The sequence below is a fragment of the Drosophila hydei genome, unplaced genomic scaffold, assembly GCF_003285905.1.
Source record: "Drosophila hydei strain 15085-1641.00,03,60 unplaced genomic scaffold, DhydRS2 tig00000250-arrow-arrow-pilon, whole genome shotgun sequence".
Lineage (NCBI taxonomy): Eukaryota > Metazoa > Arthropoda > Insecta > Diptera > Drosophilidae > Drosophila > Drosophila hydei.
Window position 1 is genome coordinate 1,585,770 of NW_022045696.1, and position 25,640 is coordinate 1,611,409.

At 43.2% G+C, this 25,640-nt stretch overlaps 3 protein-coding genes across 5 annotated transcripts in view; 2 read left to right on the top strand and 1 right to left on the bottom strand.

Moving 5' to 3' along the window:
- LOC111591884 (flotillin-2) overlaps positions 1-25,640 on the bottom strand; it is a 103,523-nt gene that overhangs the window by 53,820 nt on the left and 24,063 nt on the right. The gene's annotated exons all lie outside the window — the stretch shown is intronic.
- On the top strand, positions 4,068-7,352 carry LOC111591903 (glucose dehydrogenase [FAD, quinone]-like). Its single transcript, XM_030223676.1, has 3 exons — positions 4,068-4,983; positions 5,084-5,130; positions 5,619-7,352. Exons 1-3 carry the CDS (start codon positions 4,164-4,166, stop codon positions 7,350-7,352), a joined length of 2,601 nt encoding a protein of 866 aa, XP_030079536.1. The 5' UTR covers positions 4,068-4,163.
- LOC111591902 (glucose dehydrogenase [FAD, quinone]) lies at positions 14,701-25,202 on the top strand. Its single transcript, XM_030223690.1, has 3 exons — positions 14,701-14,765; positions 19,023-21,114; positions 25,123-25,202. Exons 2-3 carry the CDS (start codon positions 19,215-19,217, stop codon positions 25,200-25,202), a joined length of 1,980 nt encoding a protein of 659 aa, XP_030079550.1. The 5' UTR covers positions 14,701-14,765; positions 19,023-19,214.

Below are 25,640 nucleotides of genomic sequence, written 5' to 3' on the forward strand. Positions count from 1 at the left end.
ATTGTTATATTTACATTTTCATTAATTTAATTTAAATTTTTATTAATTTTTTATTGCCTTTACATGTCTCTACTTTAATATTTTCGTCCCTCATAATCCTCCCACTATTTCAATTCAATAAAAGATTCTTCGTTTCAGTTTTATTTCAATCCCATTGCTATGCCATATTATATGAATATGCCATTTGCTTTAGTTTATATCTGATATTTATATAATTTGTATAGTTTTCATTCCTTTCCATGCAGTTTTAATATTTTAAGAGTTTTGCTTAATAGTCAGATTAATATGAAACTAGAGTTTCATATATCATAGGTTTCTATATTGCTTAAACTATTCTTTAGTATGTCCATAAACTGCAGTTCAGTTCTTTGTATATCGTTTCATAGAAGTATTCTCTATGATGTGGACGTTCCATTTCGTTCCACTGCCGTTGCATCACCATTGCTTCACACGTTCTTTGCCTCATTCGCATGCCGGCTGTGCGCGTTCTTATGTAATTCCACTTGTGAATAACAATCGCTCTTGCACAGCCCAAGCCGAAGTCCAAGTTGACTTCCCTTTGAGCATCTCGAACATGCCCGCCGGCAAACACTTTCTACCTGCCGTCGCTGGCGCCGCCTCGCACCTGCGCGCGCAAATTATTATCAATTTGTGCACGTCGAGGCTATAAATAGTCGATCATGCGGCTACTGCTGCATAAAAACGATTAAACGCAGAAACCAGCCGAAAGGAAAGTAAACGCCGATAAACAGAAACGCGTCTCAAAGATATCAACAGCACCAAAATACGAAAACAAAAACGAAAGAAATTTGTAAAAAAATGTATAAATGTCCCTGCTCGGGCGCCACTTGATTGGCATTGGCAGCAATCAAGTTCAGAGCCAACTCGGCAGATATAGACCAAGGCGTAGCAGGAAAACTGGAAAAGCAAAAGGCGACAACCACTTGTCACATGTCGCGCATGTTGCATGTTCGGACAATGGGGAAAAAACCATTGAATTTATGGCTTCGATTTTATCGATTACATGTTCCATCAGAGATTTTTCCTTATGGCTGGGCGGATAGGCGCACCAAAATTGGCTGAGCCAAAGATAAGTTTTGTGCAAAATGATGTCGATAGTACAAATAGCTACATTGTGAGGCTGACTAGGCGATTGCTAACCAGTTTGATGTTATCGATAACATATACTCAAAGAACAGTAACTTTTATTTTACACATCGTCACGTATATGTTATCAGCCTGCAGTTTTGCTAGCAGTAATTAGCTGCATACTAGACGTAAGAAAGCAAGCAAAAATAGGCACAAGAACAACTGTTATCGATAACACGATCACTACAAACTCTTAGATATTGTGCAAGCTGATCTGATAATCTAACTATAAATCAAGAATCGAAAACGTTTAAATAGAACACACCAATCGGTAAACACATAAATGTTATCGATAACATAAAACATACTGTTTTTGATCTCTTTGTAATAAATATAGTTTATAGATCTTTCAAAGCATGTTTATATTAGTTTTCTATGATAAATTTCAAAGTTTGAGAAATAAAATAGTTATCGATAACACACTTTATACTAAAATCAGCTAATGTGAGAGTTCTTCAAATCAAATTTATATGCATTGATAGCTTTGTTTGGAAATTCAGGTTATCGATAACAAAATATTTTTACAGTCAAGTAGAAGTATTGCTACATCGGTTATCGATAAATTTTGCTTTAGATCTAGCAGGTCTTCAATGCGTTCCACCCTGTTGCGCTTTTCGTTATAACTAGGCAACAGACAAATTTTTATCGTCGTTGTTATCGATAACTAGTGCAACAGACAATTAGCTTTTATTGTCGATGCACTCGCTTGGCTAATGTGCCGCAGCATTATCCAATGCATCCGGAAATATGAACGGGACTTGGCGTCAGTTGCTAAGCGACCAACTAACTAATAAACAAAGCTGGGCTAACGCCAGCTGGGCAATTAGTAACGCGTTTTAATTTCTTTTTATTTTTGTGTGTTTCAATACGCAACGAGCGTGACTCAAGTGAGAAAGTGTCAAGACCTGCAGTTGTCAGTTGGCTGTTGGCAGCTAGATGGCCGAGTGTGACCCACTGAGGAAGCCGCAGCCGAAGCCAAAAACCGAAACAACAAACAAACAATAACAAAGATAAACAGCCAAATGTCATCAATTATACGCAGTAAACTAAACGCAGTCATAATTAAAAGCTGTCAAATCATAATTGACAGATAGACCCAACTGTTATAGCGTCTGCCCATGTGAGCCAGACTGAATTTCTAACAATGTGTAAATTGCATAAGCAACAACAACAGCAACAGCTACAACGGACAATCGACAGCTGCTCATCAGTTAACTGGAGCTATAGCTGTAGTTCGCTCGGAGTAGGTGCTGAGAAGGGGCGTATGGGGGCTCTATATACATATTGTTATATATGATGTAAAGCCCTGAGCCGAACAATTCAATGAATGAGAAAAGCCAAAAAAACAAATAGTAGAGCTTGCATCATAACGGCCAATGAAATAAAGCTGAAGTCGAAACTGACGATGAAGATGGAGATGGAGATGAAGATGAAGTTGGCCCAAATCACAAATGGGGTCTGTCCCAAGGGCGTTGCATAAATTAACATGTTGCACTGTGAACGCGTTCGGCGCTTGCTGTTTTTTCTTCTCCTTTTTTGTGCTGTTGCGTTTGGGTTTTTAACGGCGCTTTTGTGTTCGAAATATTGGAATTTTTGTAGTCGGCTTGTGGCTCAGTTACAAGCGAACCGCGAAGACGGCCAAACGCGCCAAGCGACTTATTGTTTATTTCGTCCACAAATTTTGGATTGTCTGAGTGCCAAATATAAAAATCTAAAAGTAAAGCCAAAAACTTTTGACTAGCTCCAAGAGCAGGAAGTTGCAGTAGTAGCCAATCGCGTGCTCTCCCTCTGTCTCGCCCTGTCTCTTTCTTCCTCTCTCCCGCACTATCGTTGTCTGCCTCTCACCCTGTGTGGGGTTTGGCTTTCACTGGTATCGTTTAAATCGAGCGCGACAACATGTTGAAGAGACTGGAAAAACCACAGCAGCGTCTAACGGACAGCAATTAAAGCTGACACTCGGAACAGGCGGCCACAAATGACATTCGGACAAATAAACCAAATAACGAAATTGCATTTTACCACAGCTAAAAAAGATAAAACAAACAAACAAATACAACAAAATAATAATAAAAACAGAAACAAGCCAGAAAATGCAATGCAAAGTTGCGCTTTTCCGCCTGGCGGCATTGAACTTGAAAAACTTGAACCGCATCGCATCGCATAATCGCAGCACAGCGAGCGAGAGAGAGAGAGAGAGAGAGAGAGAGTGAGAGAGTGAGATCGAGTTAGAGGCAATCGCGCATGTCTTTAATGAGATGCCGTTTTGACATCATTCGAATTTGATTTTTCAATCTGTGATTTGATAACCTTTTTTCTTTCATTCAAGTTTTGTTGTTTTTCGTTTTGCTTGCGAAAAATGTAAACAAGTTCGTTGCCTAAGTCTTTTGTTTGCCAGCGCGTGTAGCGGCATCTGTATACTAGCCATGCAAATGAACGTCAACAATTGGCCAATTGGATTGCAAAAGAGACGTCATCGTTTCCGCGGCGAAGAGCCCGTTAATAATTAACTAGTTCAGAGCTCTCGTTACGTGATAGAAGAAGTTTAAGACAGCGTTGTATGTGCCACAGAATGAGCGTAAGAGACGCAGATGGTCAAAAATGATGATATAACGAGCTCCAACCTGGGCATATGTTCCATTAAAGAGCCAGAGCAACATGCACACTCGTCTATAACATCAACTAAGGCTAAGTCTTAGCCTGGAAGTGCTTTATACTGAATCAACGTCTTGATGTGAGCAAGGAAATTCCTAATTAGCTGAGCTTTATGAGCCACGGAGTTGCCTAAAGCCAATGCCCAAAACATTTGCAGCTTATTTCGCTGACAACTCAGCTAACAAAACAAAAATGTTTAACATTAATCTCACTTGAAGGATTTCCTCTATTTCGGTATAGGTTGCCTCAATACTCAAGTCTTTACTTATATAATAGAAGCGTTATAATAAGATTTCAAGTATCATTCCAACACTAATAACTATCGTTTCGCCTTGCAGTTCTGTCCATATTGCAGTTGAAATATGGGCCAAGAGGTATCGCAACAGCAGCAGCAACACCACAACCATAACCACAACCACAACCAGAACCAGAACCAGAACCACCACCAGAACCACAACCTGAACCATAACCTTAACCTTAACCATAAGCGTGGCCAGCCGCATCGTAAGAGCTACAAGGATCCCATCTATACGCCCGCCAGCCATCTGTCTAGCAGCTCCAGCTCGAACAGCACCGACAATTACGACGCCAACTACAGACTGCGGCACAAGTACAATCTGACGAAGCAGACGTACGAGCGCACCAAGATCCTGGCCGGCAACGTTACGAACCGAAGCAGCCTACCGTTGGACAGCGATTCCCATTACGCCAAGTTGAACGGCACGTATCTGCAGCGCAGCAGTTCGCAGAGCTCGGACAGCGGCATATACAACTCGTCCTGTCACTGCTCGTCGCTATCCTCGCTATCCTCTTCGGCGATTAGCAGCAGTTCGGCCAGCTCCAGCAGCGGCTGCCCCAGCTCGCTGCTGTCCAGCAAGTCCGGCCGTTCGCTGGACAAGCAGAAACACTATCTGAGCCATCATTTGTATATCAAGTCCTATTTGGACATCTTAGAGGAGGACGAGCGGGCGCGCGCCCATTTCAAGTCGGCCCGGCCGGGTGGCATACGCAACTACACGCCCAAAATATTAGGAGGCGGCGACTCGGCCAGCTCAACACTGTCGGCCAGTGCGCCCGCCGACAGCTTCGGCTATCCACATTCGAATCCAGCGAGCAAGCAACGCGCCAGTGTTAGCTCCAATTGCTCAACGAACGCAGTCGTTGCGGCCAGGAATAGTCAGGAGGATCCTTGGATTTGACAATTACTGAAACATGGCGTTTGGCACAATGACGTCTTTGCTTGGCATGATCCCGCTACTGGCGATCGGCATGAACTACTATCGCTATCAAAGCGTCGATCCCGAGAACAAGGTTCAGGAGCCATCAATCGTAAGTGAAGTGTCTCAACTCTTAGCTCTTAAGTCTCTGGAAACATAAGGTGTAGCCAGGTAACCACAGCTTTGTTCTTAAGGAAAATCAAAATATAAATATTGACTACAGAGGCCTAAGCTAATGATTTCATAGGTGGAATTATAATTTTGTATGATAGATTGATTTATTGTTGTATGTATCTGTGTACCTTCCGCTAAGCCGGAACAAATATGGAAACACCAAGTAATTTCGCTTGTCCGAAAAGACTTATAGTTGCTTGAAATGAAAGCTGACTGTACAGAAGCAAGAGAAATTTGTGTGACCCCTTGAGAAAGTACGAAAGACAGAAAGTGAGCTTCTACATATCAGAAAGACGGTGCGAAGCAGCTGTAGAAGAGCTGGGAAATTTGCCACAGGAACTGTAACTCAGTGATCTGCAAAGATCAGCAAGCAAAACATTAGGCAATTGCCAGCTAAGCCCATAATCACACTTTGAATCGTTGCAGATACGTCGCCAATATGATTTCGTTGTGATTGGCGGTGGCTCCGCTGGCGCTGTGGTGGCCAATCGCTTGAGTGAGGTGCGCAACTGGACGGTGCTGTTGCTGGAGGCGGGTGGCGATGAGACGGAGATCTCGGATGTGCCCGCGCTGGCGGGCTATCTGCAGTTGACCGATCTGGACTGGAAGTACCAGACGACGCCCTCATCGACGCGCCAATACTGCCAGGCCATGAAGGGCGATCGCTGTTTCTGGCCACGCGGCAAGGTGCTCGGCGGCAGCTCCGTACTGAATGCCATGGTCTATGTGCGCGGCTCGAAGAACGACTACGATCACTGGGCTTCGTTGGGCAATCCCGGCTGGGACTACAATCACATGCTCAAGTACTTTTTAAAATCGGAGGACGTACGCAATCCGTACCTGGCGGCCACACCCTATCACGAAACGGGCGGCTATTTGACGGTGCAGGAGGCACCGTGGCGAACACCGCTCTCCATCGCCTTTCTGCAGGCGGGCATTGAGATGGGGTATGAGAATAGGGACATAAATGGCGCCAAGCAGACGGGATTTATGCTCACCCAGAGCACTATACGCCGCGGGTCCCGCTGCAGCACCGGCAAAGCCTTCATACGCCCCGTGCGCCTCCGTAAGAATCTGGATGTGCTGCTCCACGCGGAGGCAACACGGTTGCTGCTCGACAAGGATAAGCGTACTGTGGGCGTGGAGTATATAAAGGGAGGCCGCAAGCAGCTGGTGTTTGTGAGACGCGAGGTTATCCTCAGTGCCGGAGCGCTCAACTCGCCAAAGTTACTGATGCTGAGCGGAATTGGTCCGGCCGAACATCTGCAGGAGCACAATATTCCCGTTATATCGGATCTGCCGGTGGGCAACAACATGCAGGATCACGTGGGTCTGGGCGGACTTACGTTTGTAGTGGATGCACCACTGACCGTAACGCGGAATCGCTTCCAGACCATACCCGTCTCCATGGAGTACATAATGAGGGAGCGCGGACCTATGACCTTTTCGGGCGTCGAGGGCGTCGCCTTCTTGAATACCAAATATCAGGATCCAGCGGTCGACTGGCCAGACGTACAGTTTCACTTTCTGCCCAGCTCGATCAACTCTGATGGCGGCGAGCAGATACGCAAGATCTTGAATCTAAGGGATGGCTTCTATAACACAGTCTACAAGCCGCTTCAGCACAGCGAAACCTGGTCTATACTGCCGCTCCTGCTGCGACCCAAGAGCAGCGGCTGGGTGCGCTTGAATTCGCGCAATCCACAGCAGCCGCCAAAGCTGATACCCAACTACTTTGCGCACCAGCAGGACATCAATGTGCTGGTCGAGGGCATCAAGCTGGCCATCAATGTGTCCAACACGCAGGCCTTCCAGCGGTTCGGCTCACGGCTGCATAACATACCGTTGCCCGGCTGCCGGCATCTGCCGTTCCAATCGGACACGTATTGGGCATGCTGCATTAAGCAGTTCACATTCACCATTTACCATCCGTCGGGCACTTGTCGCATGGGCCCCAGCTGGGATGTTACTGCCGTTGTCGATCCACGCCTGCGGGTCTACGGCGTCTCGGGACTGCGCGTGGTCGACGCCAGCATCATGCCGACCATTGTCAACGGCAATCCGAATGCGCCGGTCATAGCCATCGGCGAGAAGGCATCGGACATGATCAAAGAGGATTGGGGCGCACGCCGTGCACCGGCCGTAGCAGCCGCTGGCTAGCTGTACTCCATGGCTACTGTTAATTTAATCAACTAGTCAATTATGTGTGTAATTAATTATTATTAATCTCTTGCTCTTTTTTTTCGTTGTTGCTGCAAAACAACGTCTTGCTTAGTTGTTAAGTCTTATTTGATAATTGCAATTATTTTATTATTTTAATATCTTATTTGTCTGCTTAGTATTTATATAACTATTTTTATTTATTGCTATTTGATATTACTAAATGCTAATTCATACATTTTTTATTTGTTTTTTTTTTTTACTTCGTAATGAATAAAAACTTTTCATCTTTAAATTGAGTTTTCCATTCGAATTTCAAGCTGCCGCCTGCAAGTATGCAACAGTTTTTTTCTAATCAACGCTGAGGCTGCCTTGTGTTACGTTGGCTGCTAACTGTTTAAGAACCCATAATAAGCAAAATAATTAAATAATTAATGCTGATACATTATTCAATTTACTTTAATATTTTGTTACTCGTTTTCTATAAATATTGCCTGAACACACAGTATTTATTGTATTTCAACTCCGCGCTTACAAGTATGCAATACTTTTTATCAGCAAAATTCGTTCATTTGATATGCTCACGAAACGGAGTATAAAAATATATTCGTTTGTTGTGTTGGAAACTTTGAATTCGTTAATGAGAGACGTGATTTTAGTACAGACTCTTTAATTTGTTTGCACAGTTTTCAATTTGAAGTTATTTAATCATTGCTTATTTTCTCGTCATATCTACTCCACTCAAGCAAGGAAATCCACATAGAGCTTGGAGTCTCTTGGATGCAAAACAAAACCCACATCGAACGCCTTCACAGATACAGCAAGCCTCTTGCCATCAACAGGCTTGACGACAGCCTCCGTCAACCGCCGTCTAAGCATATATCACACGCTGCATCTTTCACATCGTTATCTCTGTGCTCTAAGCCACATTTTTATATGTGATATAATATATAATTAATATATAATTATAATAATATAATTAAAATTTGGTGCTTGTTTTATATGACAGATTGCAAATATAAATAAATAATATAAAAAAGTAAAATAAACATAATTTTTCATCGCTCTCGAAAGTATGCAACACTTTTGTACAGCAACTGCTGCAGTTACTTCTTAACTCTATAATACGTATTCATTAATATTTTCTTGAACAGTACTCATTCAGGAATCAGGGACAGCGTGCCTGTGCTGCGCAAACTATAATTAACAATTCCCACCCGAACGTATGCTGCACTTGATTGAATAAGCTAGTCCAGCAACCCAGCCCACTTGGCACATTCACACAGCCGCTGCGAGTGCGACTGCAGTCTGCATCGCTTGCAGCTGTCACGTATACGAGACGTTGGCCATTTTAACTGTTTTGGCTTCCGGCATTTGGCGCAAAATTAAAAGCCTGGCCAAATGTCAAATTACTCAAAGTTGACTGGCAATCAAAGCGAATCATAAAATGATTTCCGTGACTAACCGCGCGCCCGCCGCTGGGGCGTGGCTATCAAGTATTTCCTGCTCGTAAGCGAACGTTTCTCTCTCTCTATCTCGCATTATCCCTCTGATTTTCTGTCCCACCTATTGCTGTTGATTTGTGCCAAGGTTAACATACTAAAAGTAACGCATTGACGACACTTGTGGCAGCGCTCACGTTTTATTTCGTAGGTGTCAGCCGGGGAAACGGCACAAACAACAGTTAAAACAGGCAGTTATGTCGGTTAGTTGACTTAGTTGAGCTGCCCGGGCTAACATCGATTAGCTAATGCGCTCGATCAATACGCTCGGGCATGGCCCAGTTGATTAACCATTTCAATTGCAAGACGCAGCGTTAATTTTTGGCCTGACCCACTCGTTTCCCAATCAAAAGTTTACAATTGGCAATTCGCATGCGCTCATAAAAAGAATGTTATGTAGCTAAGCATGCCTGACTGGCAGATACCCTGTATGCGGCCTTATATACACACAGACATACCGCATGCATTTTGTTGCGCACGAATGAATCGGATCGCATGAATTGTTCGCTTTTCGCCCGCAGTCATCTTTATAAGTACAGGGTATTTGTGCACTCAGCGCAAAGCTGAGCTGGTCATAAACCACCCAAGGCGCTTCTTATATAATGCCCTTTAGACAAACGCCCAAGACCCAAAGTAAATATTTGATTTGATTTAAGCGAAATGCCAAGTCATACTATGGCCAACAGTTGAGGGCGAACGGTGGCTGCACAAAGGGACGCGGCGGGTCTGATCGGGTCGGGCGTGGTTTGGCAAAACGCAAAAGAAATGAAAAAAAAAAACACGATGCGGCGTACGTGAGTCGAAAATATAATGGAAAGTGTTATGCCAAAGACGATGGTCCGCGGCAAAAGCGAAATAGTAAACATCCAAAAGTAAACAGCCAGAGCTGGTCATAATGAGGAAACGCCAGATGATAATGATAATAATAATTATGATGATGACACACAGTGCGAAGTGGTCAAAAGTGTCTGTGGTCAGTGCGGCTGCGAATTTGGGTCATTAATCGGCTGAGGGGCAATAGCAATGCAACACGCAAACAGGGAACGCAAAACTAATTGGCACATTTTGTTGTTGCTGTTGTTGTTGTTGTGAAAGAGGCTGCCCGGCAGGTAGTTGTGCTCATCGGAGATGTCTGTTGCAAGGCGTGATAAACGCAGCTTTTTGTCTGTGAGGATCAACACGTAGCTCAGGCCAACATCATTTCGAAGAAGACTTGACACAAGCTGTTGCAACATCCATTTGCAGCTATTAAAATCAAATAAGACGAATGCTGCGCATTCAACAGAAACTTGAATAGGGCTTTTCATAGTGAAGCACTAAAAGTCTTTAATTTGATTATCAAACTGACCAACTGACAATGAGAAGTCTGATTTCAAATGTCTCGACTTTCAGATCGTTAGAAATTAGAAAAAACTCAAACTCAATCTTTAATAAATTCGGACCTTTATGATTCAAGAGTTATTTTTTTAGAGCTTCACAACTTTGAGCTGTTAACACAGCTTTATTTGGCAAGCCATTTAATAGCTGATAATTGATTAACGTTAAGTTTGATTTGACATTTCATCAGAGCAAGGTTTGTAAATTCCTGAAATTTTTATTTAAAATAATTTTTCTATTTAAATTATATTTGTTGAAAAGCGATTTGTGATCAGTGTAAAATTGCATGTTTCAGAGGGACCAACATTATATTAAACGTTAATGTCATAAAATATTCCATCCAATAAAATTCTGTTTATTGATATTAAAAATAAATGTACTTAGTTCATTATAATTTTAACTTATCTTATCTGTAAGCAAAAACTCGTTTCATAAAGATATTTTCAATATATGAAGAGTTGATTGCTGAGCCGAACATTTATACAGGCTAAACGGTTTCCCAATTATGGCCAGCATGAGAGCAGTAAGAGACCGACATGCCTCAAGTCAATGCAGATCAGAAATGTATACAATTTGATTTGCTCTAATAGCTATAGATAGAGATAACAAAAAAAAATAGTTCACAGCTGATATAATGGATTTGGCAGAGTCATGAGATCATTTACCAATGGGTCATCGAGTGTCAGGTCGAGTAGGCAATTTTTGGGGTTTCGATTCGTTTGTTTCAATCAATGTTGAGTGGTACTTGAGCTGTGGCCGCGGAATGCATTGGCAAATATGTTACTCTATATGAAATTCCGCTCCATGACTATCCCATAAATGCCGCAATAGACGGCAGCGAGTCGGGTTTATGTGTCGACGTGATGTCGAACACTTTTGACGATGCAGCCTAACACACCAAAGCACGCAGAGAGATGGGGCTGTAGTGGGGGAGGGGGCTACAGCGAAGCCGGCAAAAGCAGCTGTCTTCAGATACGGCACCAAATTGAATAATGTCTGCTTAATTTCGGTCAATTATGCCGCCCGAATCCAACTCAAAACGAACCGAAGCCAAGCCGAGCCCCAAGCAGCGCCCCGAGCAGAGCCCCAAGCCGCGTCGAGCCGATGCGGGGCGGGTCCAGCCCCGACGAATATCGGAGACATGTAATTTCATTTGCAATTCAGTCGAGCGGCGGCGGCGGGGGACAGACATCTGGGAAACGCTTGGCAGGCAGCATTGTCAAAAAAAAAGACAAAAACAAAAAAAATGTAAGAAAAATAAAAACAAATTCATTTTTTTGAGCAGTTCGATGGAAATGCTTACGTCATGAGCCAAAGTGGAAGGTGTCTGGCACGGCACTTGATTGGGCTCACGTAGCCAGCTTTGGAGCAGCGCCGAGCAGCGATTGGCGACTGCCCTTAGCCAGAGCAAGAGTCTTTAACTGGTCATTAATTGGACGCGGTTGCTGTAATACCAGACCAGACCCGGCCGGAGCAGAGCAGAGCAGAGCAGACAGTGTAGCTCGGATTCGAGTAGCCAGCAGCTTGGAGAGGCTCATTCGCTTCCTGAAGCCTCAAGCGAAAGTCCGCTTTTACTATAATTTGCTTTTTTTACAGATACCCTGTAGGTCAAATGGATTTTTACTGAGCATGAAGGGTTTCAATGTCAATGAAACATTATTTACTAAGTTTTAGATGTTTGCAAAGATTTTCTAGGCTTTAACATTGTTTTGAAATATTTCTTCATGCCAGTTTCAAGCCGCGTTGTATAACAATTTATATTTTTCATGAGCCACAAACCGAAACAGTTGACCCAATAAATATAAAACAAAAGCTATACAAAAGAAAATCATGAATAAGAATTTGTTGTCTTGAAACCACATGAGTAAGACTGGAAACAAAAACTTTGTTCAGAGAGTTTTGCTCATAGCAAAAACCGAACCACTGAACACTTTTGATGCTTTAGTTAAGACTACATGCAAGGTTAACTAACCAGTTGCTACTCAAAAATCTATTCACATCCAAATGGCAGAGTTTTAGGGAAATCAAGGGGTATGGGACGGTTGGGCAACGCTTAGATCGCGAGCCTCTTAAACATATTTTGAGGGCGGCCACATTTCATTTTTGCGGCATTAGAGAAATGAATTTTTGGCGCATGGAACTGGCAGCTCGAGCCACCTACCTAAGTTCGTAAAACGTAGCTAATTGCACATTAACACCCAGCAGCAGCAGCAACAGCTAGTTGCAAAAACATTTCAACATGATTTAGTAAATCTTCAGCTGCCTAAGTTTCAGTTTCAGTTTCAGTTTCAGTTAGTCTCTTTTTATTTTCCTAGTTTCTACCTCTCTCTCTCATACTCTCGCTCTCCCTCCCTCTCTCTCTCTCTCTCTTTCTAGATTATATAAATTATAGCCGCTAGTTGCACATGTGACAAAAATCAGCAAATGGCGCAAAAGCGTTGCCAGCCTGACTGACTGCCCGCCTATCTGTTTGTCTCTCTGTTCGGCTCTGTGCCACACGGCTTGTGGGTAGCTGCCACAGACTGTCAAAAACAAAAAAAAAATAGACTAAACTGCGCAAAATCTTTATTTAGCCAACAAGTAAATAACTTCATTTTCCATTTTTTCTTCCTTCAAGCGATTTTACTTTATTTATTCATCTGCTGCTGGCAGAGGGGAATGCGCATGTTATTTGCGGAATGCGGTCACGCAATCAACAACAACAACAACAACAACAACAACAGCAGCAGCCACAGCAGCAACAAGTGTGTTAACCACAATTTTGGGGGCAACTGTAATTAACCAAGTTTTGAACCCTGCTTTTGCCCAGTTACTAAATTCTTTTCAACTTTTCCCCAATGTTCGCTCAACCAACTGGCCAAGATTGAAGAGTTGAAGAACATTCTCTGCAGCGAGCTCAATATCTAGCAGAAGTGAAGATGATTTCATGAGTTTAGCTATGTTATAAATACATATACATATATATATTTAACAAATAATAATAATAAATAAATTGCTTCACTTTCAATTTTTCTATATTTCGTATTCAAATTGGCATATACATATATGAAATCTTAAGGATTACCTTAAAAATACTTCCCACTCTCTTTGACTCAGTCTATTCCCACTCCGTTAGCACTTCTTTGTCTCATTCTAGTATAATTAATTAATATAATAAAGTAATTACTCCAGCCAGGTTGTCCTTTAGCTCATCTTTGCTTTCCATTTTTAATGCTTACTTGAGCTGCCTTAATAAATAAATGTCTTCATTATTATATTCCTGTTTTATCTCCCGCCAATTACAGCCAATTACTGACTCTCTTAGCCTAATTGTTCACTTGGCTCTTTCGTAAATCGTTTTTTCAAGTGATCTACAGCCAGTTTGTCTTCTTCATGCCCTTCTTCTTTTCATATCTCTCCTTCTTGCTCTTTTGTTACATTATAATCTCATTACTATTCATGTTCATTATAGTGGAGACCATCTCTTTTGAGCAAAGAACTTCAAGTTCTTCAAGTTCAACTGCGTAACATCTGCTCAGAGTCTATTCACCTTTCTCTATCTACTGCGCACGATCCGTTCTATTATGTTTCACTGTTTTTCTTGGTTCTGCGTAGATCTTGAAGTTTATAGTTTAGGCTTCAGCTGGAGCTCTTTTAAAAATAAAATATTATTAGCTGTGAATACAATTATTATTGTCAGCATTTTTCCACATAATCAGTGAAGATCTATAAAGTCTATAAGTCTCTCTCTGAGGCGATTTTTCTTATCATTATTATTACTAGCTTTTCCAACTGCTCTCCCTCTCTCGCTCTTTCTTCTCTCTCTTTACTCTTCTCTCTTTCGTTTCCTCTCCGCCTCCCACTCTCTCCGTCATACTCTGTTTCTTTTTTTCTCTCACTCTCTCTCTCACTCTTTCTCCCATTCACTCTCTTCCTATCTCACTCACTTCTCCTTCCCATCTCTCTCTCCATCTCTCTCTCTCTCTCATTCTCTCTCTTTTTTCTACCTCCACAGTTCTCTCTCTCTCTCTCTCTGTCCACCTCTCTGTCCCACTCTCCCCATCTCTCTCCAATTTATAACATTATCATCGCTCTTCATTATCATGCTTCATAATCGCTCGTCTTATCAGCACATCGAACATGTTCGATATGCAACATGTTTGACGGGTATGTGCCAATAATATGCAACAGCTGCTCGCTAGCTAGCCATTTGGCTTAGTTGCTGTTGTTGTCAGCGCAATTGCTGCTGTAGCTGCTGCTGTTGCTATTGCCAAACAGTTGCCGATGCTGACGTCGTGGACGCCGCAGTCGGCGTTTGGCTCGTTTGCACGGATTTCGCGTTTAACTTTGCGTTCAGTTGAAAGCGTGCAACACAGCCGCACGGTCGCAAAGCTCCATACACAAAGAGCGATTAACGATAAATGATATACGATATACATAAATCAACAAGCTCCTCTTTTTTTTTTGTTTGCTTCGATGCGCGCAGGATCCGCCTGAGCTGCCCGCCCACCCATAACTCAAACGAGTTGTATGCTTCGTGCGCGTAGAACTTCAAGTAAGCAACGATTTCTATCGATAAGAAAATACATGTGTGTATCTTGATCTCTATGTGTGTGTGTGAAAGGAAATGCATGCAGCTAAAGTGAAACCTTGGCAGGGACAGGTGCAGGTGCAGGTGCAGGTGCAGGTGCAGCTGCCGGACCTATTGACTTAAGCAGGCAGTACCCTTCACGAAAGCAACAATAAAAGCCCACATGCTTTGTGTTTTGGGCAAATGCAAAAGGCACTCAAGTGCGACTACAACAACAACAACTTCGCAGCAGCAGCAAAAGCACGAGCAGCGGCAACTGCGATTGCAAGCGGCAACATTTTGCAATCGCCCACAAAAAAAAACCAACAACTGCGGGATACATTTGAAAAGATATATGGGATACATGGGTAAAAGGAAAAGCAAGAAAAACATTGACGCAGCACTTTCGTAGATAAGTAGGCTATAACACCAACAACAATGGCAACAGCAACAACAATAACAACAACAACGGCAACTACAAACTGTGACTCTTTTTTCAAGCATGGGCAAACAACAATTCTGCAAGCAAAGCTGAAATCCCCTCCATCGCCCTGTGGGCAAGCGAGTCAAGCCTGCGCAGAAACCGCTTGAGAATTATAGGCCAAAACCATAAATATTCAATAATAATTGATATTTATGCATAGAACCTGAAGTAAATGTGCTCAACTGTTCGTTAACATTGTTAATACATTTTGGCATCTTCTGGCCAAGAAATCAATTCATTTCGGCGACGAAGTGGCTCTAAGATAAATACTTCATGCTACTATGAAGCTAGCAACTTGCAGCAGACGAAGAAGTTGGAACGAATTAAAGTTTGAAGTTTATGTTAAAGCGTCTGTTAACTTCAACACGCTGTATATTGATCACAATATAGTGACTACACGAATTTGTATGTTCGCTTGTTTTGAAGCTGCTTTAACATGAGCAGACAGTAAACACAGCTTTTAAAGTGATTGTTAACGTTGGCATAAGCAGTTTATTCGAATGCCAAACAGCTGGCAAGATAAGATATACATAAATTCCCAAGTCAATTACGTATTGAGGCGCATGTGAAGGCCTGTAGGCTGCTACCAAAGCAGAGCTTAAACGCTTAAGTAACACTAAGCCAGCTGTTATATATGTTCTGTGCAACATCTGGCAACGCTGCGAATCATATCTCACCGGCGAGGCTAATACAACTTAGCTTGAACTTTTCGCTTGGCTGCCCAACACAAAAGACTTAGGACACAAACGCGTGAATGTTGCTGATGATTGACTAATGAAGTGTCAACACGCACCCACCAGCCAAAGTTGCAGCAGCAGCAGCAACAATTAAGCATTGCAATTTGCCTGGGTGTTGTTGCAGCTAAATAAATAACAGCTAAACAACAAATTTGCCGCTACGCATTCAACTGTTAATTTAATTATTAAAGGCAACAATTGCTGCAGCAACTGAATAAAGTTGCTGCTGCTGCTGCTGCTGTTCCCATTGGCACATTGACCCAAGTGGCACGCGCTGCCCGAACTGATTGTTGGCAGCTTGTGAGTTTGACGTCTGTCAAGGTGACTGACATTGGCGACCCCGAGAGCTGACGACAACCTAACAACCTAGAGCCAAACTCTTGTGGCTGTTGCTGTTGCTGCTGTTTCCGTTGTTGTTGCTGGGCATTGACTTTGGCCTCTTGTGGAGCTAGGTTTGCTGCTTTTTTGTGTGGCTCACGCCAAATTAGCGCACAAAATCATTTTAATTGCGCTCACTTTGTTTTGGCTGCCTGTCAACTGTTTACGCATCCGTCAGATACAATTCGTCAGATACGTGCGTGGGCGTGCCAAACTTGACATTTGCGGCACATTTGCTTGGCCTTCACTAGTGTAGGCCCAGGAAATGTTGCACCTATTTGTCTCACACACAATTCACACACACACACTCGCACACACACACAGCTCATTTGGCAAGAGCTAACAATAGCAGTCGCTTTTAGTCAAGATGCCCAACTGGTTTACCTGGCCTACCTGGCACCACAGGCACTGCTCCCGCGTCCCCCGCGTTAGCCCCTCTCACTCTCTCTCTGCAACTCAATAAACTTGTTTGTTGCTGACCCAATTTCGGGCCGCTTTTTTCGACATTTTTACAAACATTTCATTTAGTTTTGGTTTTTTTTTTCGCACAACAACATCAAAAGCTGGAAATTATCTGAAATGCGTGCGCTTTGGTCCCGGGTTTCAGTTTCAGTTTCAGTTTCAATTACAACTTCAGTCGCAAATCCAAGCCGTAGAGCCACCTGTTTTGGATGGGTTCAGACAGCGCTGAAACATTTGCAGTTGAAGCTGGGAGTAATAGAGTAGTAGAGCTGAAGCTGATGCGGGAGCTGCCTTCAGGTAACTGCTTGGCGCAGCCTTTGGCCTTTCACTTGGGTGCAGTCAAGCGGCACTAAAGTTTTGGCGGCACAGTGGTATACTGACATAGAGGGGCGTTATGTGACGCCAGCTGAGTGAGCGGTAACTGGGTGAATACCCTGTCTTTTTTGTATTGAGAAGTTATTAACTTTGTCGATTATCGAAAATCGATACTTATCGATTTGGCCCAGAAATGAAAGATTACCGAAAAGCTGGCTCTGTATATGCATTTCTAGCTCTACAGCTTGGACTAAAGTATTCTTATAGATTTCTATAGTTTCTCAGATCCATTTTTTGATGTGGAATATATGGATATATTCGATAATATTAGCATATGTTTTCCTCAATATTTTCGACTAAAGCTGACTCTCTCCTGCAATGCTTAGCCAATAGAAATTTCCTATTGACATTTCATTTAACCCAGCTTGTGGCAAGTTAGGCGAGCTCTTCTTCTTCATCAAATATAATTTAAGTCTGCTTGCTTATTGATTTAATGCGAATGCCCTTATGTAAAGTGAATAAATGCCATCTCTAGGCAAACAATGAGGCGCTGCTCTCGTTGCTTGAAAGGTAGTTTCTCATATGTGAACTTTGATTTGTGGTATGCATAATGTATGAATCAGCTGCTGGGACTTTCAACTCTACTTGTTGATGGCGTTTTGGACCCACTGTGCCCAGCCGGCTTAGCCGACAAAAAAGCTTAGCTGTTAACTGCGCGGACAAGCGACGCAACGCTGCACGTTTCAACACCCGCGCGATAACAAGCCAATAACTAGCAACTACCAACAACCAACTACAACAGCAGCAGCAACAGCAACAACAAAGTGACAACAGCGGTTGTTGCTGTTACTGTTGTTCAGTCTTAACGGCTGATCGAGTGACAAGGCAAATGAATTATGTTTAGTCCGATAAGTAAATAGACAACAAAAAGATATTTCGTATGTAGATTTGTAGAAATTTACCAATCGCGCGCCAATTATAACAGAAAGCAACAAAAACAGCAACGACGACAGCAACAACAGCAACAACAGCAACAACAACCAACAAAAGCAAACATTTTGGTAGCTATTACATCAGAGCTTGTAGATATTGTAATAAAAACGAATGGCCCCACGATTTGAAAGACAAACAGAAGTAGCAGCAACAAAAGATACTTTTGTATGCTGCTGTTGTTGTTGCTGTTGTTGCTGCAGTTTTGAACGGCATTTTGCGTGGTTTACATTCATTATAAGCCGCATTTGTTGTGGCTGCCAAAAGCGGTTGCGATTTTCCACACTTTAACGATATTGGCCGCAATAGCCGTCAAGGTCGCACGCCGCCACTGGCAACGCCAGCGGCCCTTTCCGCTGAGGGGAAGTCGCTGGCAGCGATTGCATTGCAACAAAATTGTGAATGCAATCAATGCAATGTCAGCCAGCTGAATATCACAACAATGGCTACAGATTGAGGATGATTTCGAATGTAACAGTAAAGGCGGCCGTACCGGTACGACAGCTTTTGATTGGGCCTGCATGCTCTGACTCCCCTGGATGAAATGCTAAAAGATTTAACAAATAAACTCCAGCTGCAAGCTCGGTGAAGCAACGTTGCGCCGATACCAGAGCGTGATGACATTAGAGTTCAATGTTCAGGGCAGCCTTATAGCTATAATATACATAGGTAGGACAGCTTTAGGGTTTTCAGTATTTATAGACAGCCAAGCAAAGATTTTTAGAAATAAGATCTCAAAAGAAGAACCCGTCGATATTAGCCAGTTTTCTTTTCTATGATTGCATTGTGATGTCTGGCTGAATAATCAAATATATAAAACACTTAAAATCTCTGTAACAATTAAAAATAAAAAAAAAAACATTTGTTTTCTTACAGCTAGCGAGACTGAAATACTAAGAGCGCCAGCAACAGCTAGCACATCGGATGGTGACAGACGCCACGCCATGTACAAGAGAAAGAGACCCTAGAGAGAGAGAGAGAGCGCGCGTGAGAGATAGACACGCAACCCAAAAAGAGAGAATAAGTAAATCCTAAGCAAACAACAAACGTCAGCGCTGAACATCGAAAATGGTGTTAAATCTGCTTTTCATCACGACTGTCATTAAGTCGACATTCGGTGTAGTTACCACTGGGCTGTGGCTAATACCATTGCTCTTGGCGGCAATCACCTACTATCGGTACGATGCAGTGGATCCGGAATCACGGCCACTCGACCAGCTCAATTTGTGGCCCGAGTACGATTTCATAGTCGTGGGCAGCGGCTCGGCAGGTGCGGTGGTGGCCAATCGCTTGAGCGAGGTGCGTAAATGGAAGGTGCTGCTCATTGAGGCGGGGCCGGATGAAAACGAGATATCGGATGTGCCCTCGCTGGCCGCCTATTTGCAGCTCAGCAAACTGGACTGGGCATACAAGACGGAGCCCTCGACAAAGGCTTGCCTGGGCATGCAGAACAATCGCTGCAACTGGCCACGTGGACGCGTCTTGGGTGGCTCCTCCGTGCTGAACTATATGCTGTATGTGCGCGGCAATCGACACGACTACGACCATTGGGCCGCACTTGGCAATCCCGGCTGGGACTATGAGCAGGTGCTACACTACTTTAAGAAATCCGAGGACAATCGCAATCCCTATCTGTCGAAGAGCGGCTATCATGGTCGTGGCGGGCTGTTAACTGTGCAGGAATCGCCCTGGCATACGCCACTGGTCGCTGCCTTCGTAGAGGCGGGCACACAGTTGGGCTACGACAATCGGGACATTAACGGGGCGCAGCAGGCGGGCTTTATGATTGCACAGGGCACCATACGACGTGGCTCGCGCTGCTCCACAGCGAAGGCTTTCCTTCGCCCCATACGGCAACGTCCCAACTTTCATTTGTCCATGAACTCCCATGTGACCCGCGTCATTATCGAGCCGGGCACCATGCGCGCCCAGGCCGTTGAGTTTGTGAAGCACGGCAAGGTGTATCGCATTGCGGCACGCCGGGAGGTCATACTCTCAGCGGGTGCCATCAACACGCCGCAGCTGATGATGCTCTCAGGTCTGGGACCGAGCAAGCATCTGCAGCAGCATGGCATACGTGTGCTGCAAGACCTGCCCGTGGGCGAGAATATGCAAGATCATGTGGGCATGGGCGGCCTCACATTTCTCGTGGACAAGCCAGTGGCCATTGTGCAGGATCGCTTCAATCCAACAGCTGTTACCTTTCAGTACGTGCTGCGCGAACGAGGACCCATGACCACACTGGGCGGCGTCGAAGGTTTGGCCTTTGTGCACACTCCCTACTCCAATCGCAGCATCGATTGGCCAGACATACAATTCCACATGGCACCCGCCTCCATTAACTCCGACAATGGGGCACGAGTCAAGAAGGTAATGGGCCTGAAGGAGTCCATATATCAAGAGGTCTATCATCCCATTGCAAACAAGGACAGTTGGACCATAATGCCGTTGCTGCTGCGGCCACGCTCGAGGGGCACAGTCCGTCTGCGGTCTGCAAATCCCTTTCACTATCCACTCATCGATGCCAATTACTTCAATGACCCGCTGGACGCCAAGACCCTGGTGGAGGGTGCCAAGATAGCGCTGCGCGTCGCTGAGGCGGAGGTGTTCAAGCAATTCGGCAGCCGACTCTGGCGCAAGCCTTTGCCCAACTGCAAACAGCACAAGTTTCTATCGGATGCCTACTTGGAGTGCCAGGTGCGCACTATATCCATGACCATCTATCATCCCTGTGGCACAGCCAAAATGGGCCCCAGCTGGGACCCAGAGGCGGTCGTCGATCCGCGCCTGCGCGTCTACGGAGTGCGCGGCCTGCGAGTCATCGACGCGAGCATTATGCCCACAATCAGCAGTGGCAACACGAATGCCCCCGTCATTATGATAGCCGAAAAGGGCGCCGATCTCATCAAGGAGGATTGGCTCCACAATCCCGAGTATAAGGTCAAGCGACAGGACAGCCAGGGCTACAGTGACAGCGCGTCAGCAGCTAGCAGCAGCATTTACAGCATCAGCAACAGCAGCAGCAGCGACAGCAACAACGTGACGCTAGCAGCAACAGCTGCTGACAGCCGGACAAGCAGCTAGCCGAGTCAGCTGTGGGTCAGGGATCAGGCGCGCTCAGGGGTCAACTAGCTTTACAAACAAACAAAACAAACGAACAAACGGACAGAGTCTGACCTATAAACAATGTCTTGCTTTTTCTGCTGTTTGTTGTTTGTTGTTTGTGGTTTGTTGTTTGCTGCTTGCTGCTGTCGAATCTCAGACAAAAGTTTGCCATTGTTTCAATCTAGTGTTAAAGCAAACAACACACAAGTGTACGCCTTTTTTGGCCTCTATCACATAACACCCCAGCAACGACGGCAACAGCAGCAACAAACAACAATCGGTTTTCCATCCAATCGCAACATACTGCAATGGCATAATGCATGAAATCGAGTCATAGTTATGTATCATATATAATTTCTAGACTCTAGTTGAGCACAACAAAACAATTGTTGTGCACCTATTTTAATAGTAATTTTACACTTTTTTTTTAATATTTAATTAATTTAATATTTTTAGACTTTTTTTTGACTAGTTGTAAGCAACACTCGCGCAGACGCACATATTATTTATACATCATTGAAGCGAAATTCTATTTAATAAATACACTTTATTATGAGCAATTTAAGTGCCTAACTAGCTTATACTCTGTACTTTCCTAAACTGTATATCAAATGAACCAAGCTCGAGATATTTGAGGTTAGCTTGACAGCTCGAAACGGCGTCGCAACGACTACTTTTAGAGAAGATAGAAATGAAGATATATATATATATATATATATATATATAGAGAGAGAGAGAGAGAGAGAAAAGAGAATGGAGAAAAGATATATATAATAGATTCTCCATTCTTTATTCTCTATTCTCTATTCCCTTGACTTGTTATATAACCATATTACCTTTCTATGCATTTTCAACTTCCGAAAGAGACATTTCAACAATTTATGTCAACTGCCTAAAAGCAGGCAACACATAATTGGGGCGTGTGCATAGAGATGAGAGCAAAAGGCAAACGATGATTGCGTCTCGTATACAAAAAAAAATGAATATATACTCAAGCTGAAACAAGCTCCATATTGTCTACAGTACGACATATCGATAGTTGATCGATAATGCTACTGTCATAATATCGACATAATTATCAACAAATATGTTTATTATGTTAAAACATAAGTAATTTAGTCATCATCGACAAGTGCTCTGACCAGTTCACGTGCTTTAAGCCAGTCCTCACTGTAGTCTAGTACTCGAGCCACAAGTAATATAATAACTGGGTCACTGAGTGAGCTACAGCACTAATTGTCTTGGCATTGGGTCTATTTATCAGTCAAGTTATGAACGATAGTTGAGCCAAGCGCTCATATCTAGCAGAAAATATTTATGTAGCACAACAGTTGGGCGCAGTCATTAAATGACAAAGCACCGGGCGACACGCGAATGCAAATTGAACGAAATTAGTTTAATTTATGACTCGCTGTTGCAGTGTTACCAAAACAAAGGCGCTAAGACTGTAAGCAGCACAGCTGAACAATAGCAACGGAAAAATAGACAGACAGACAGAGAGCCAGGCAGGCAGAGGCATCGATTCCATACTCTAACTTTTTGTGGCATTGACGAAGGGTGATCAATTCAACTTTGAACTTGGCCACCAAACGAGTAGCTCGTGAACAACGCCCAGTAATTTGGCCATAAATCATCTTAAGAGCTTAAGTTTGGCGGCCTTCGGCAGCAATTTTCATGTCCATAATATCAGAAACCGGAAACTGCGTTGATTCCACTCAATTCGAATCGATTGACTACTCAATGCAAATTTGCATTTATTATTTTTCCAGCTAGAAAACAAAAGCGGAAGCTTGTCTCAAATAGCCGCACATGAGGTGCTAAAAGCTGAGACCCTGTCCAAAAATTACCAAAATGTAACAAGAGAACATTCACGATTTGTGTGGCACAAAAGCTTTAAAGACAACTATTAAAAATGAGACTAGGAACTGGCTTCGCGCGTTGCGATAAAACGATAATTTAGTTGAATAATTAATAAAGCTTAGCTAAGCAAGTTGACCATTTTACAGCTACATTTTACACCTGGTCGACGCTCTGCAGACGGTTAAAATCACAGTTGAAGGTCGTCTTTGACTCATACCCTGTGCTCACGTCTGCTAGCGTATAATGGGTAGCTTGAGCTTCAGCTGCTCCTCTCTTATTTTCTACACCTTCCAAGTACCTAACAGCCAAACATTATTAACTGGTTTGCTTTTATGAGGCCCACTCAGCGGTTTCACTGCCCACAGAAGAGTCACTCTAGAGATCAGTTGCCAGTCCTCTTGAGAGAGCGAGACTGTAGCAGCTGCAAATTCGGTGGGTGTTTGTATACAAACTGTAGCTTAAGTACAGGGTATCTCGAGCAGCTAACCTTAAGCCACTTTAAGTTCATAAAAGCGAAAGTCAATAAATTGGGCAAATGGCTAAATAAGCAAAGACTTAGAGCTTCCAGACCAACTTTACCCAACTATCCAAACTCGAAAAATAAACAGTTTGGCGAAGCGAATTTCGCATGTGATACGAAGCAAACACTGGGCGTTTTCGCATCGCTCTTCTAAGGAATTGCTATCGTTACGTATACGCAGTGTTGTGTGCACAGAGGTCCAACCGGTGCCTGATTGGAAACGCACTCGAGCAGCTGATGATGCTTCTGCGTCCGCTACTTGTCACCAATTCGCCCTTCAGCTGATCTAAGCAAACTATACTGTATATAAATATATATATAGATATATGCATAAAAATAAATTTGGCAATGCAAAACTGAAGCCAATGCGAAGCATCAACTGGGTCAATGGCTGACGGAAGTAATATCATCTGCCTCTAGCTCTGCGACTGCGACTGCGACTCGGCTCCGAGTGCGACTTGTTATTGTTTTAATATTGAATGCATGAACTTCCTTTTTTCGTCGTCGTTATGTTCCACTTAGAGGTTAATAAACTTGTTATACTCCAATACGGTTTGTCAATTAGCATTTGCATGCGAATCCGTTAGACAAGACCCAACTCACGCAGCCCATCCAGTTGACCCCGACCCACTGAACTTGATCTCTAGCTCAACAAAATGAAAAAAAAACACAGATATGCTGAAAAAATCATAAGAATTTCAGGGTTAAGAAGTTTTTACCATGCACGAACTTAGCTCTTAGCTCTGTTACTGAGGCTCACCTGCAAAAGAGAGAGAGAGAGAGAGGTCGTTTATTAATTATTAAAGTTGTTTGGAAAATTACGTCACATTGAAATTTTTACTAATGATTGCCCATGTTGGACGGAAATATTTTGGAGTGGTTGCTGTAGAACACATAACGCTCAACCGGTCCCCTCTTGAGTTTGTGACCCTGAACCAAAGTAGTTATAATCGCCTCATCTTACAGATTACACTAAGTATACGCATAATCGACAGCATCATTATAGAAACTGGGTCTGTGGAACTGGCTCGTTATAATTCTAAGCGATGACCCTGACTTCAGTTGATCTAGGTGTTAGCGTGTGCCCGGAAATAGGGCAATGGGCTGGCAATTAGATTATCACACGGGAAATGAATAATTTTATATATCTGCCAGGAAATTAGAAGTCGATAAAGGCAATGAATATACGAAAGGTATATTGCTTCTATATATCAATAAAAACTACATAACAATATGAAAGTATTAAAAATCATAATTATCTAGAGAAACTAGAGATTAATGTATCAATAAATATGGATTAGAAGACTTAGTTTCAGCAGCCTAACACCATAAATCCTAACTAAACACTCGGTTTGGGTATCTTCTAGTTGAGCACACTCGTCTGCATCGTATTAGCTTTGTTTTGTACCACTTTATTCGTCTAATGTGTCTGTTAATATTCAGTAATTGTTCGATTGCTTCATTAATCAATTAACTGTATGGAAATCGCAGCGCGCCATGGCAAATCGGACAATCGGCTTATCGATTGTCCGTGCGATGACAACCGTGACGCAGCACTTTCGGTTCACTAACCTAACCTTTTCGGTTGAATAACATTTCGATTTGTATTTGAACTCATTGCTATACCCTTGCCATTAAGGTATTTCAATTTTATTATAAGACATAAGAATTGGTCTAATAATGATTAGGAATCCCCACATGTGAGGAGCGATCTGTCCATCTTTTAAGAGTAGTACGTATTCGTTGAACTGCCATGTTTGATATTTTGATATTGGTTTGTTTGTTATTTGACCACACAACACATAATTGCTAAGCATGTAGACAATGGCATGGTTTGAGTCAGATCTTAACTCAGACAATCATCGATTGTCAGTCAATTTCCATTCAATTGACTCGGACGCTCAAGTATTTTGGTAGCAATTTTGTTTGTACCCAGCTCCCAAGCACTTTAAAGTGTGCAATTGTTTGATATTATTTATTTTTGTATTGAACAAACTGGAAGTGACGTC

Excerpts from the sequence above, each read along its gene's own strand:
- LOC111591903 (XM_030223676.1), top strand. The coding sequence starts at position 4,164 with ATGGGCCAAGAGGTATCGCAACAGCAGCAGCAACACCACAACCATAAC. Across the intron at positions 4,984-5,083 it reads TGCGGCCAGGAATAGTCAGG|GCTATCAAAGCGTCGATCCC; the intron begins AGGATCCTTGGA and ends TGAACTACTATC. Across the intron at positions 5,131-5,618 it reads AGGTTCAGGAGCCATCAATC|ATACGTCGCCAATATGATTT; the intron begins GTAAGTGAAGTG and ends GAATCGTTGCAG.
- LOC111591902 (XM_030223690.1), top strand. The coding sequence starts at position 19,215 with ATGGTGTTAAATCTGCTTTTCATCACGACTGTCATTAAGTCGACATTC. Across the intron at positions 21,115-25,122 it reads ACAGGACAGCCAGGGCTACA|CGCGCCATGGCAAATCGGAC; the intron begins GTGACAGCGCGT and ends TGGAAATCGCAG.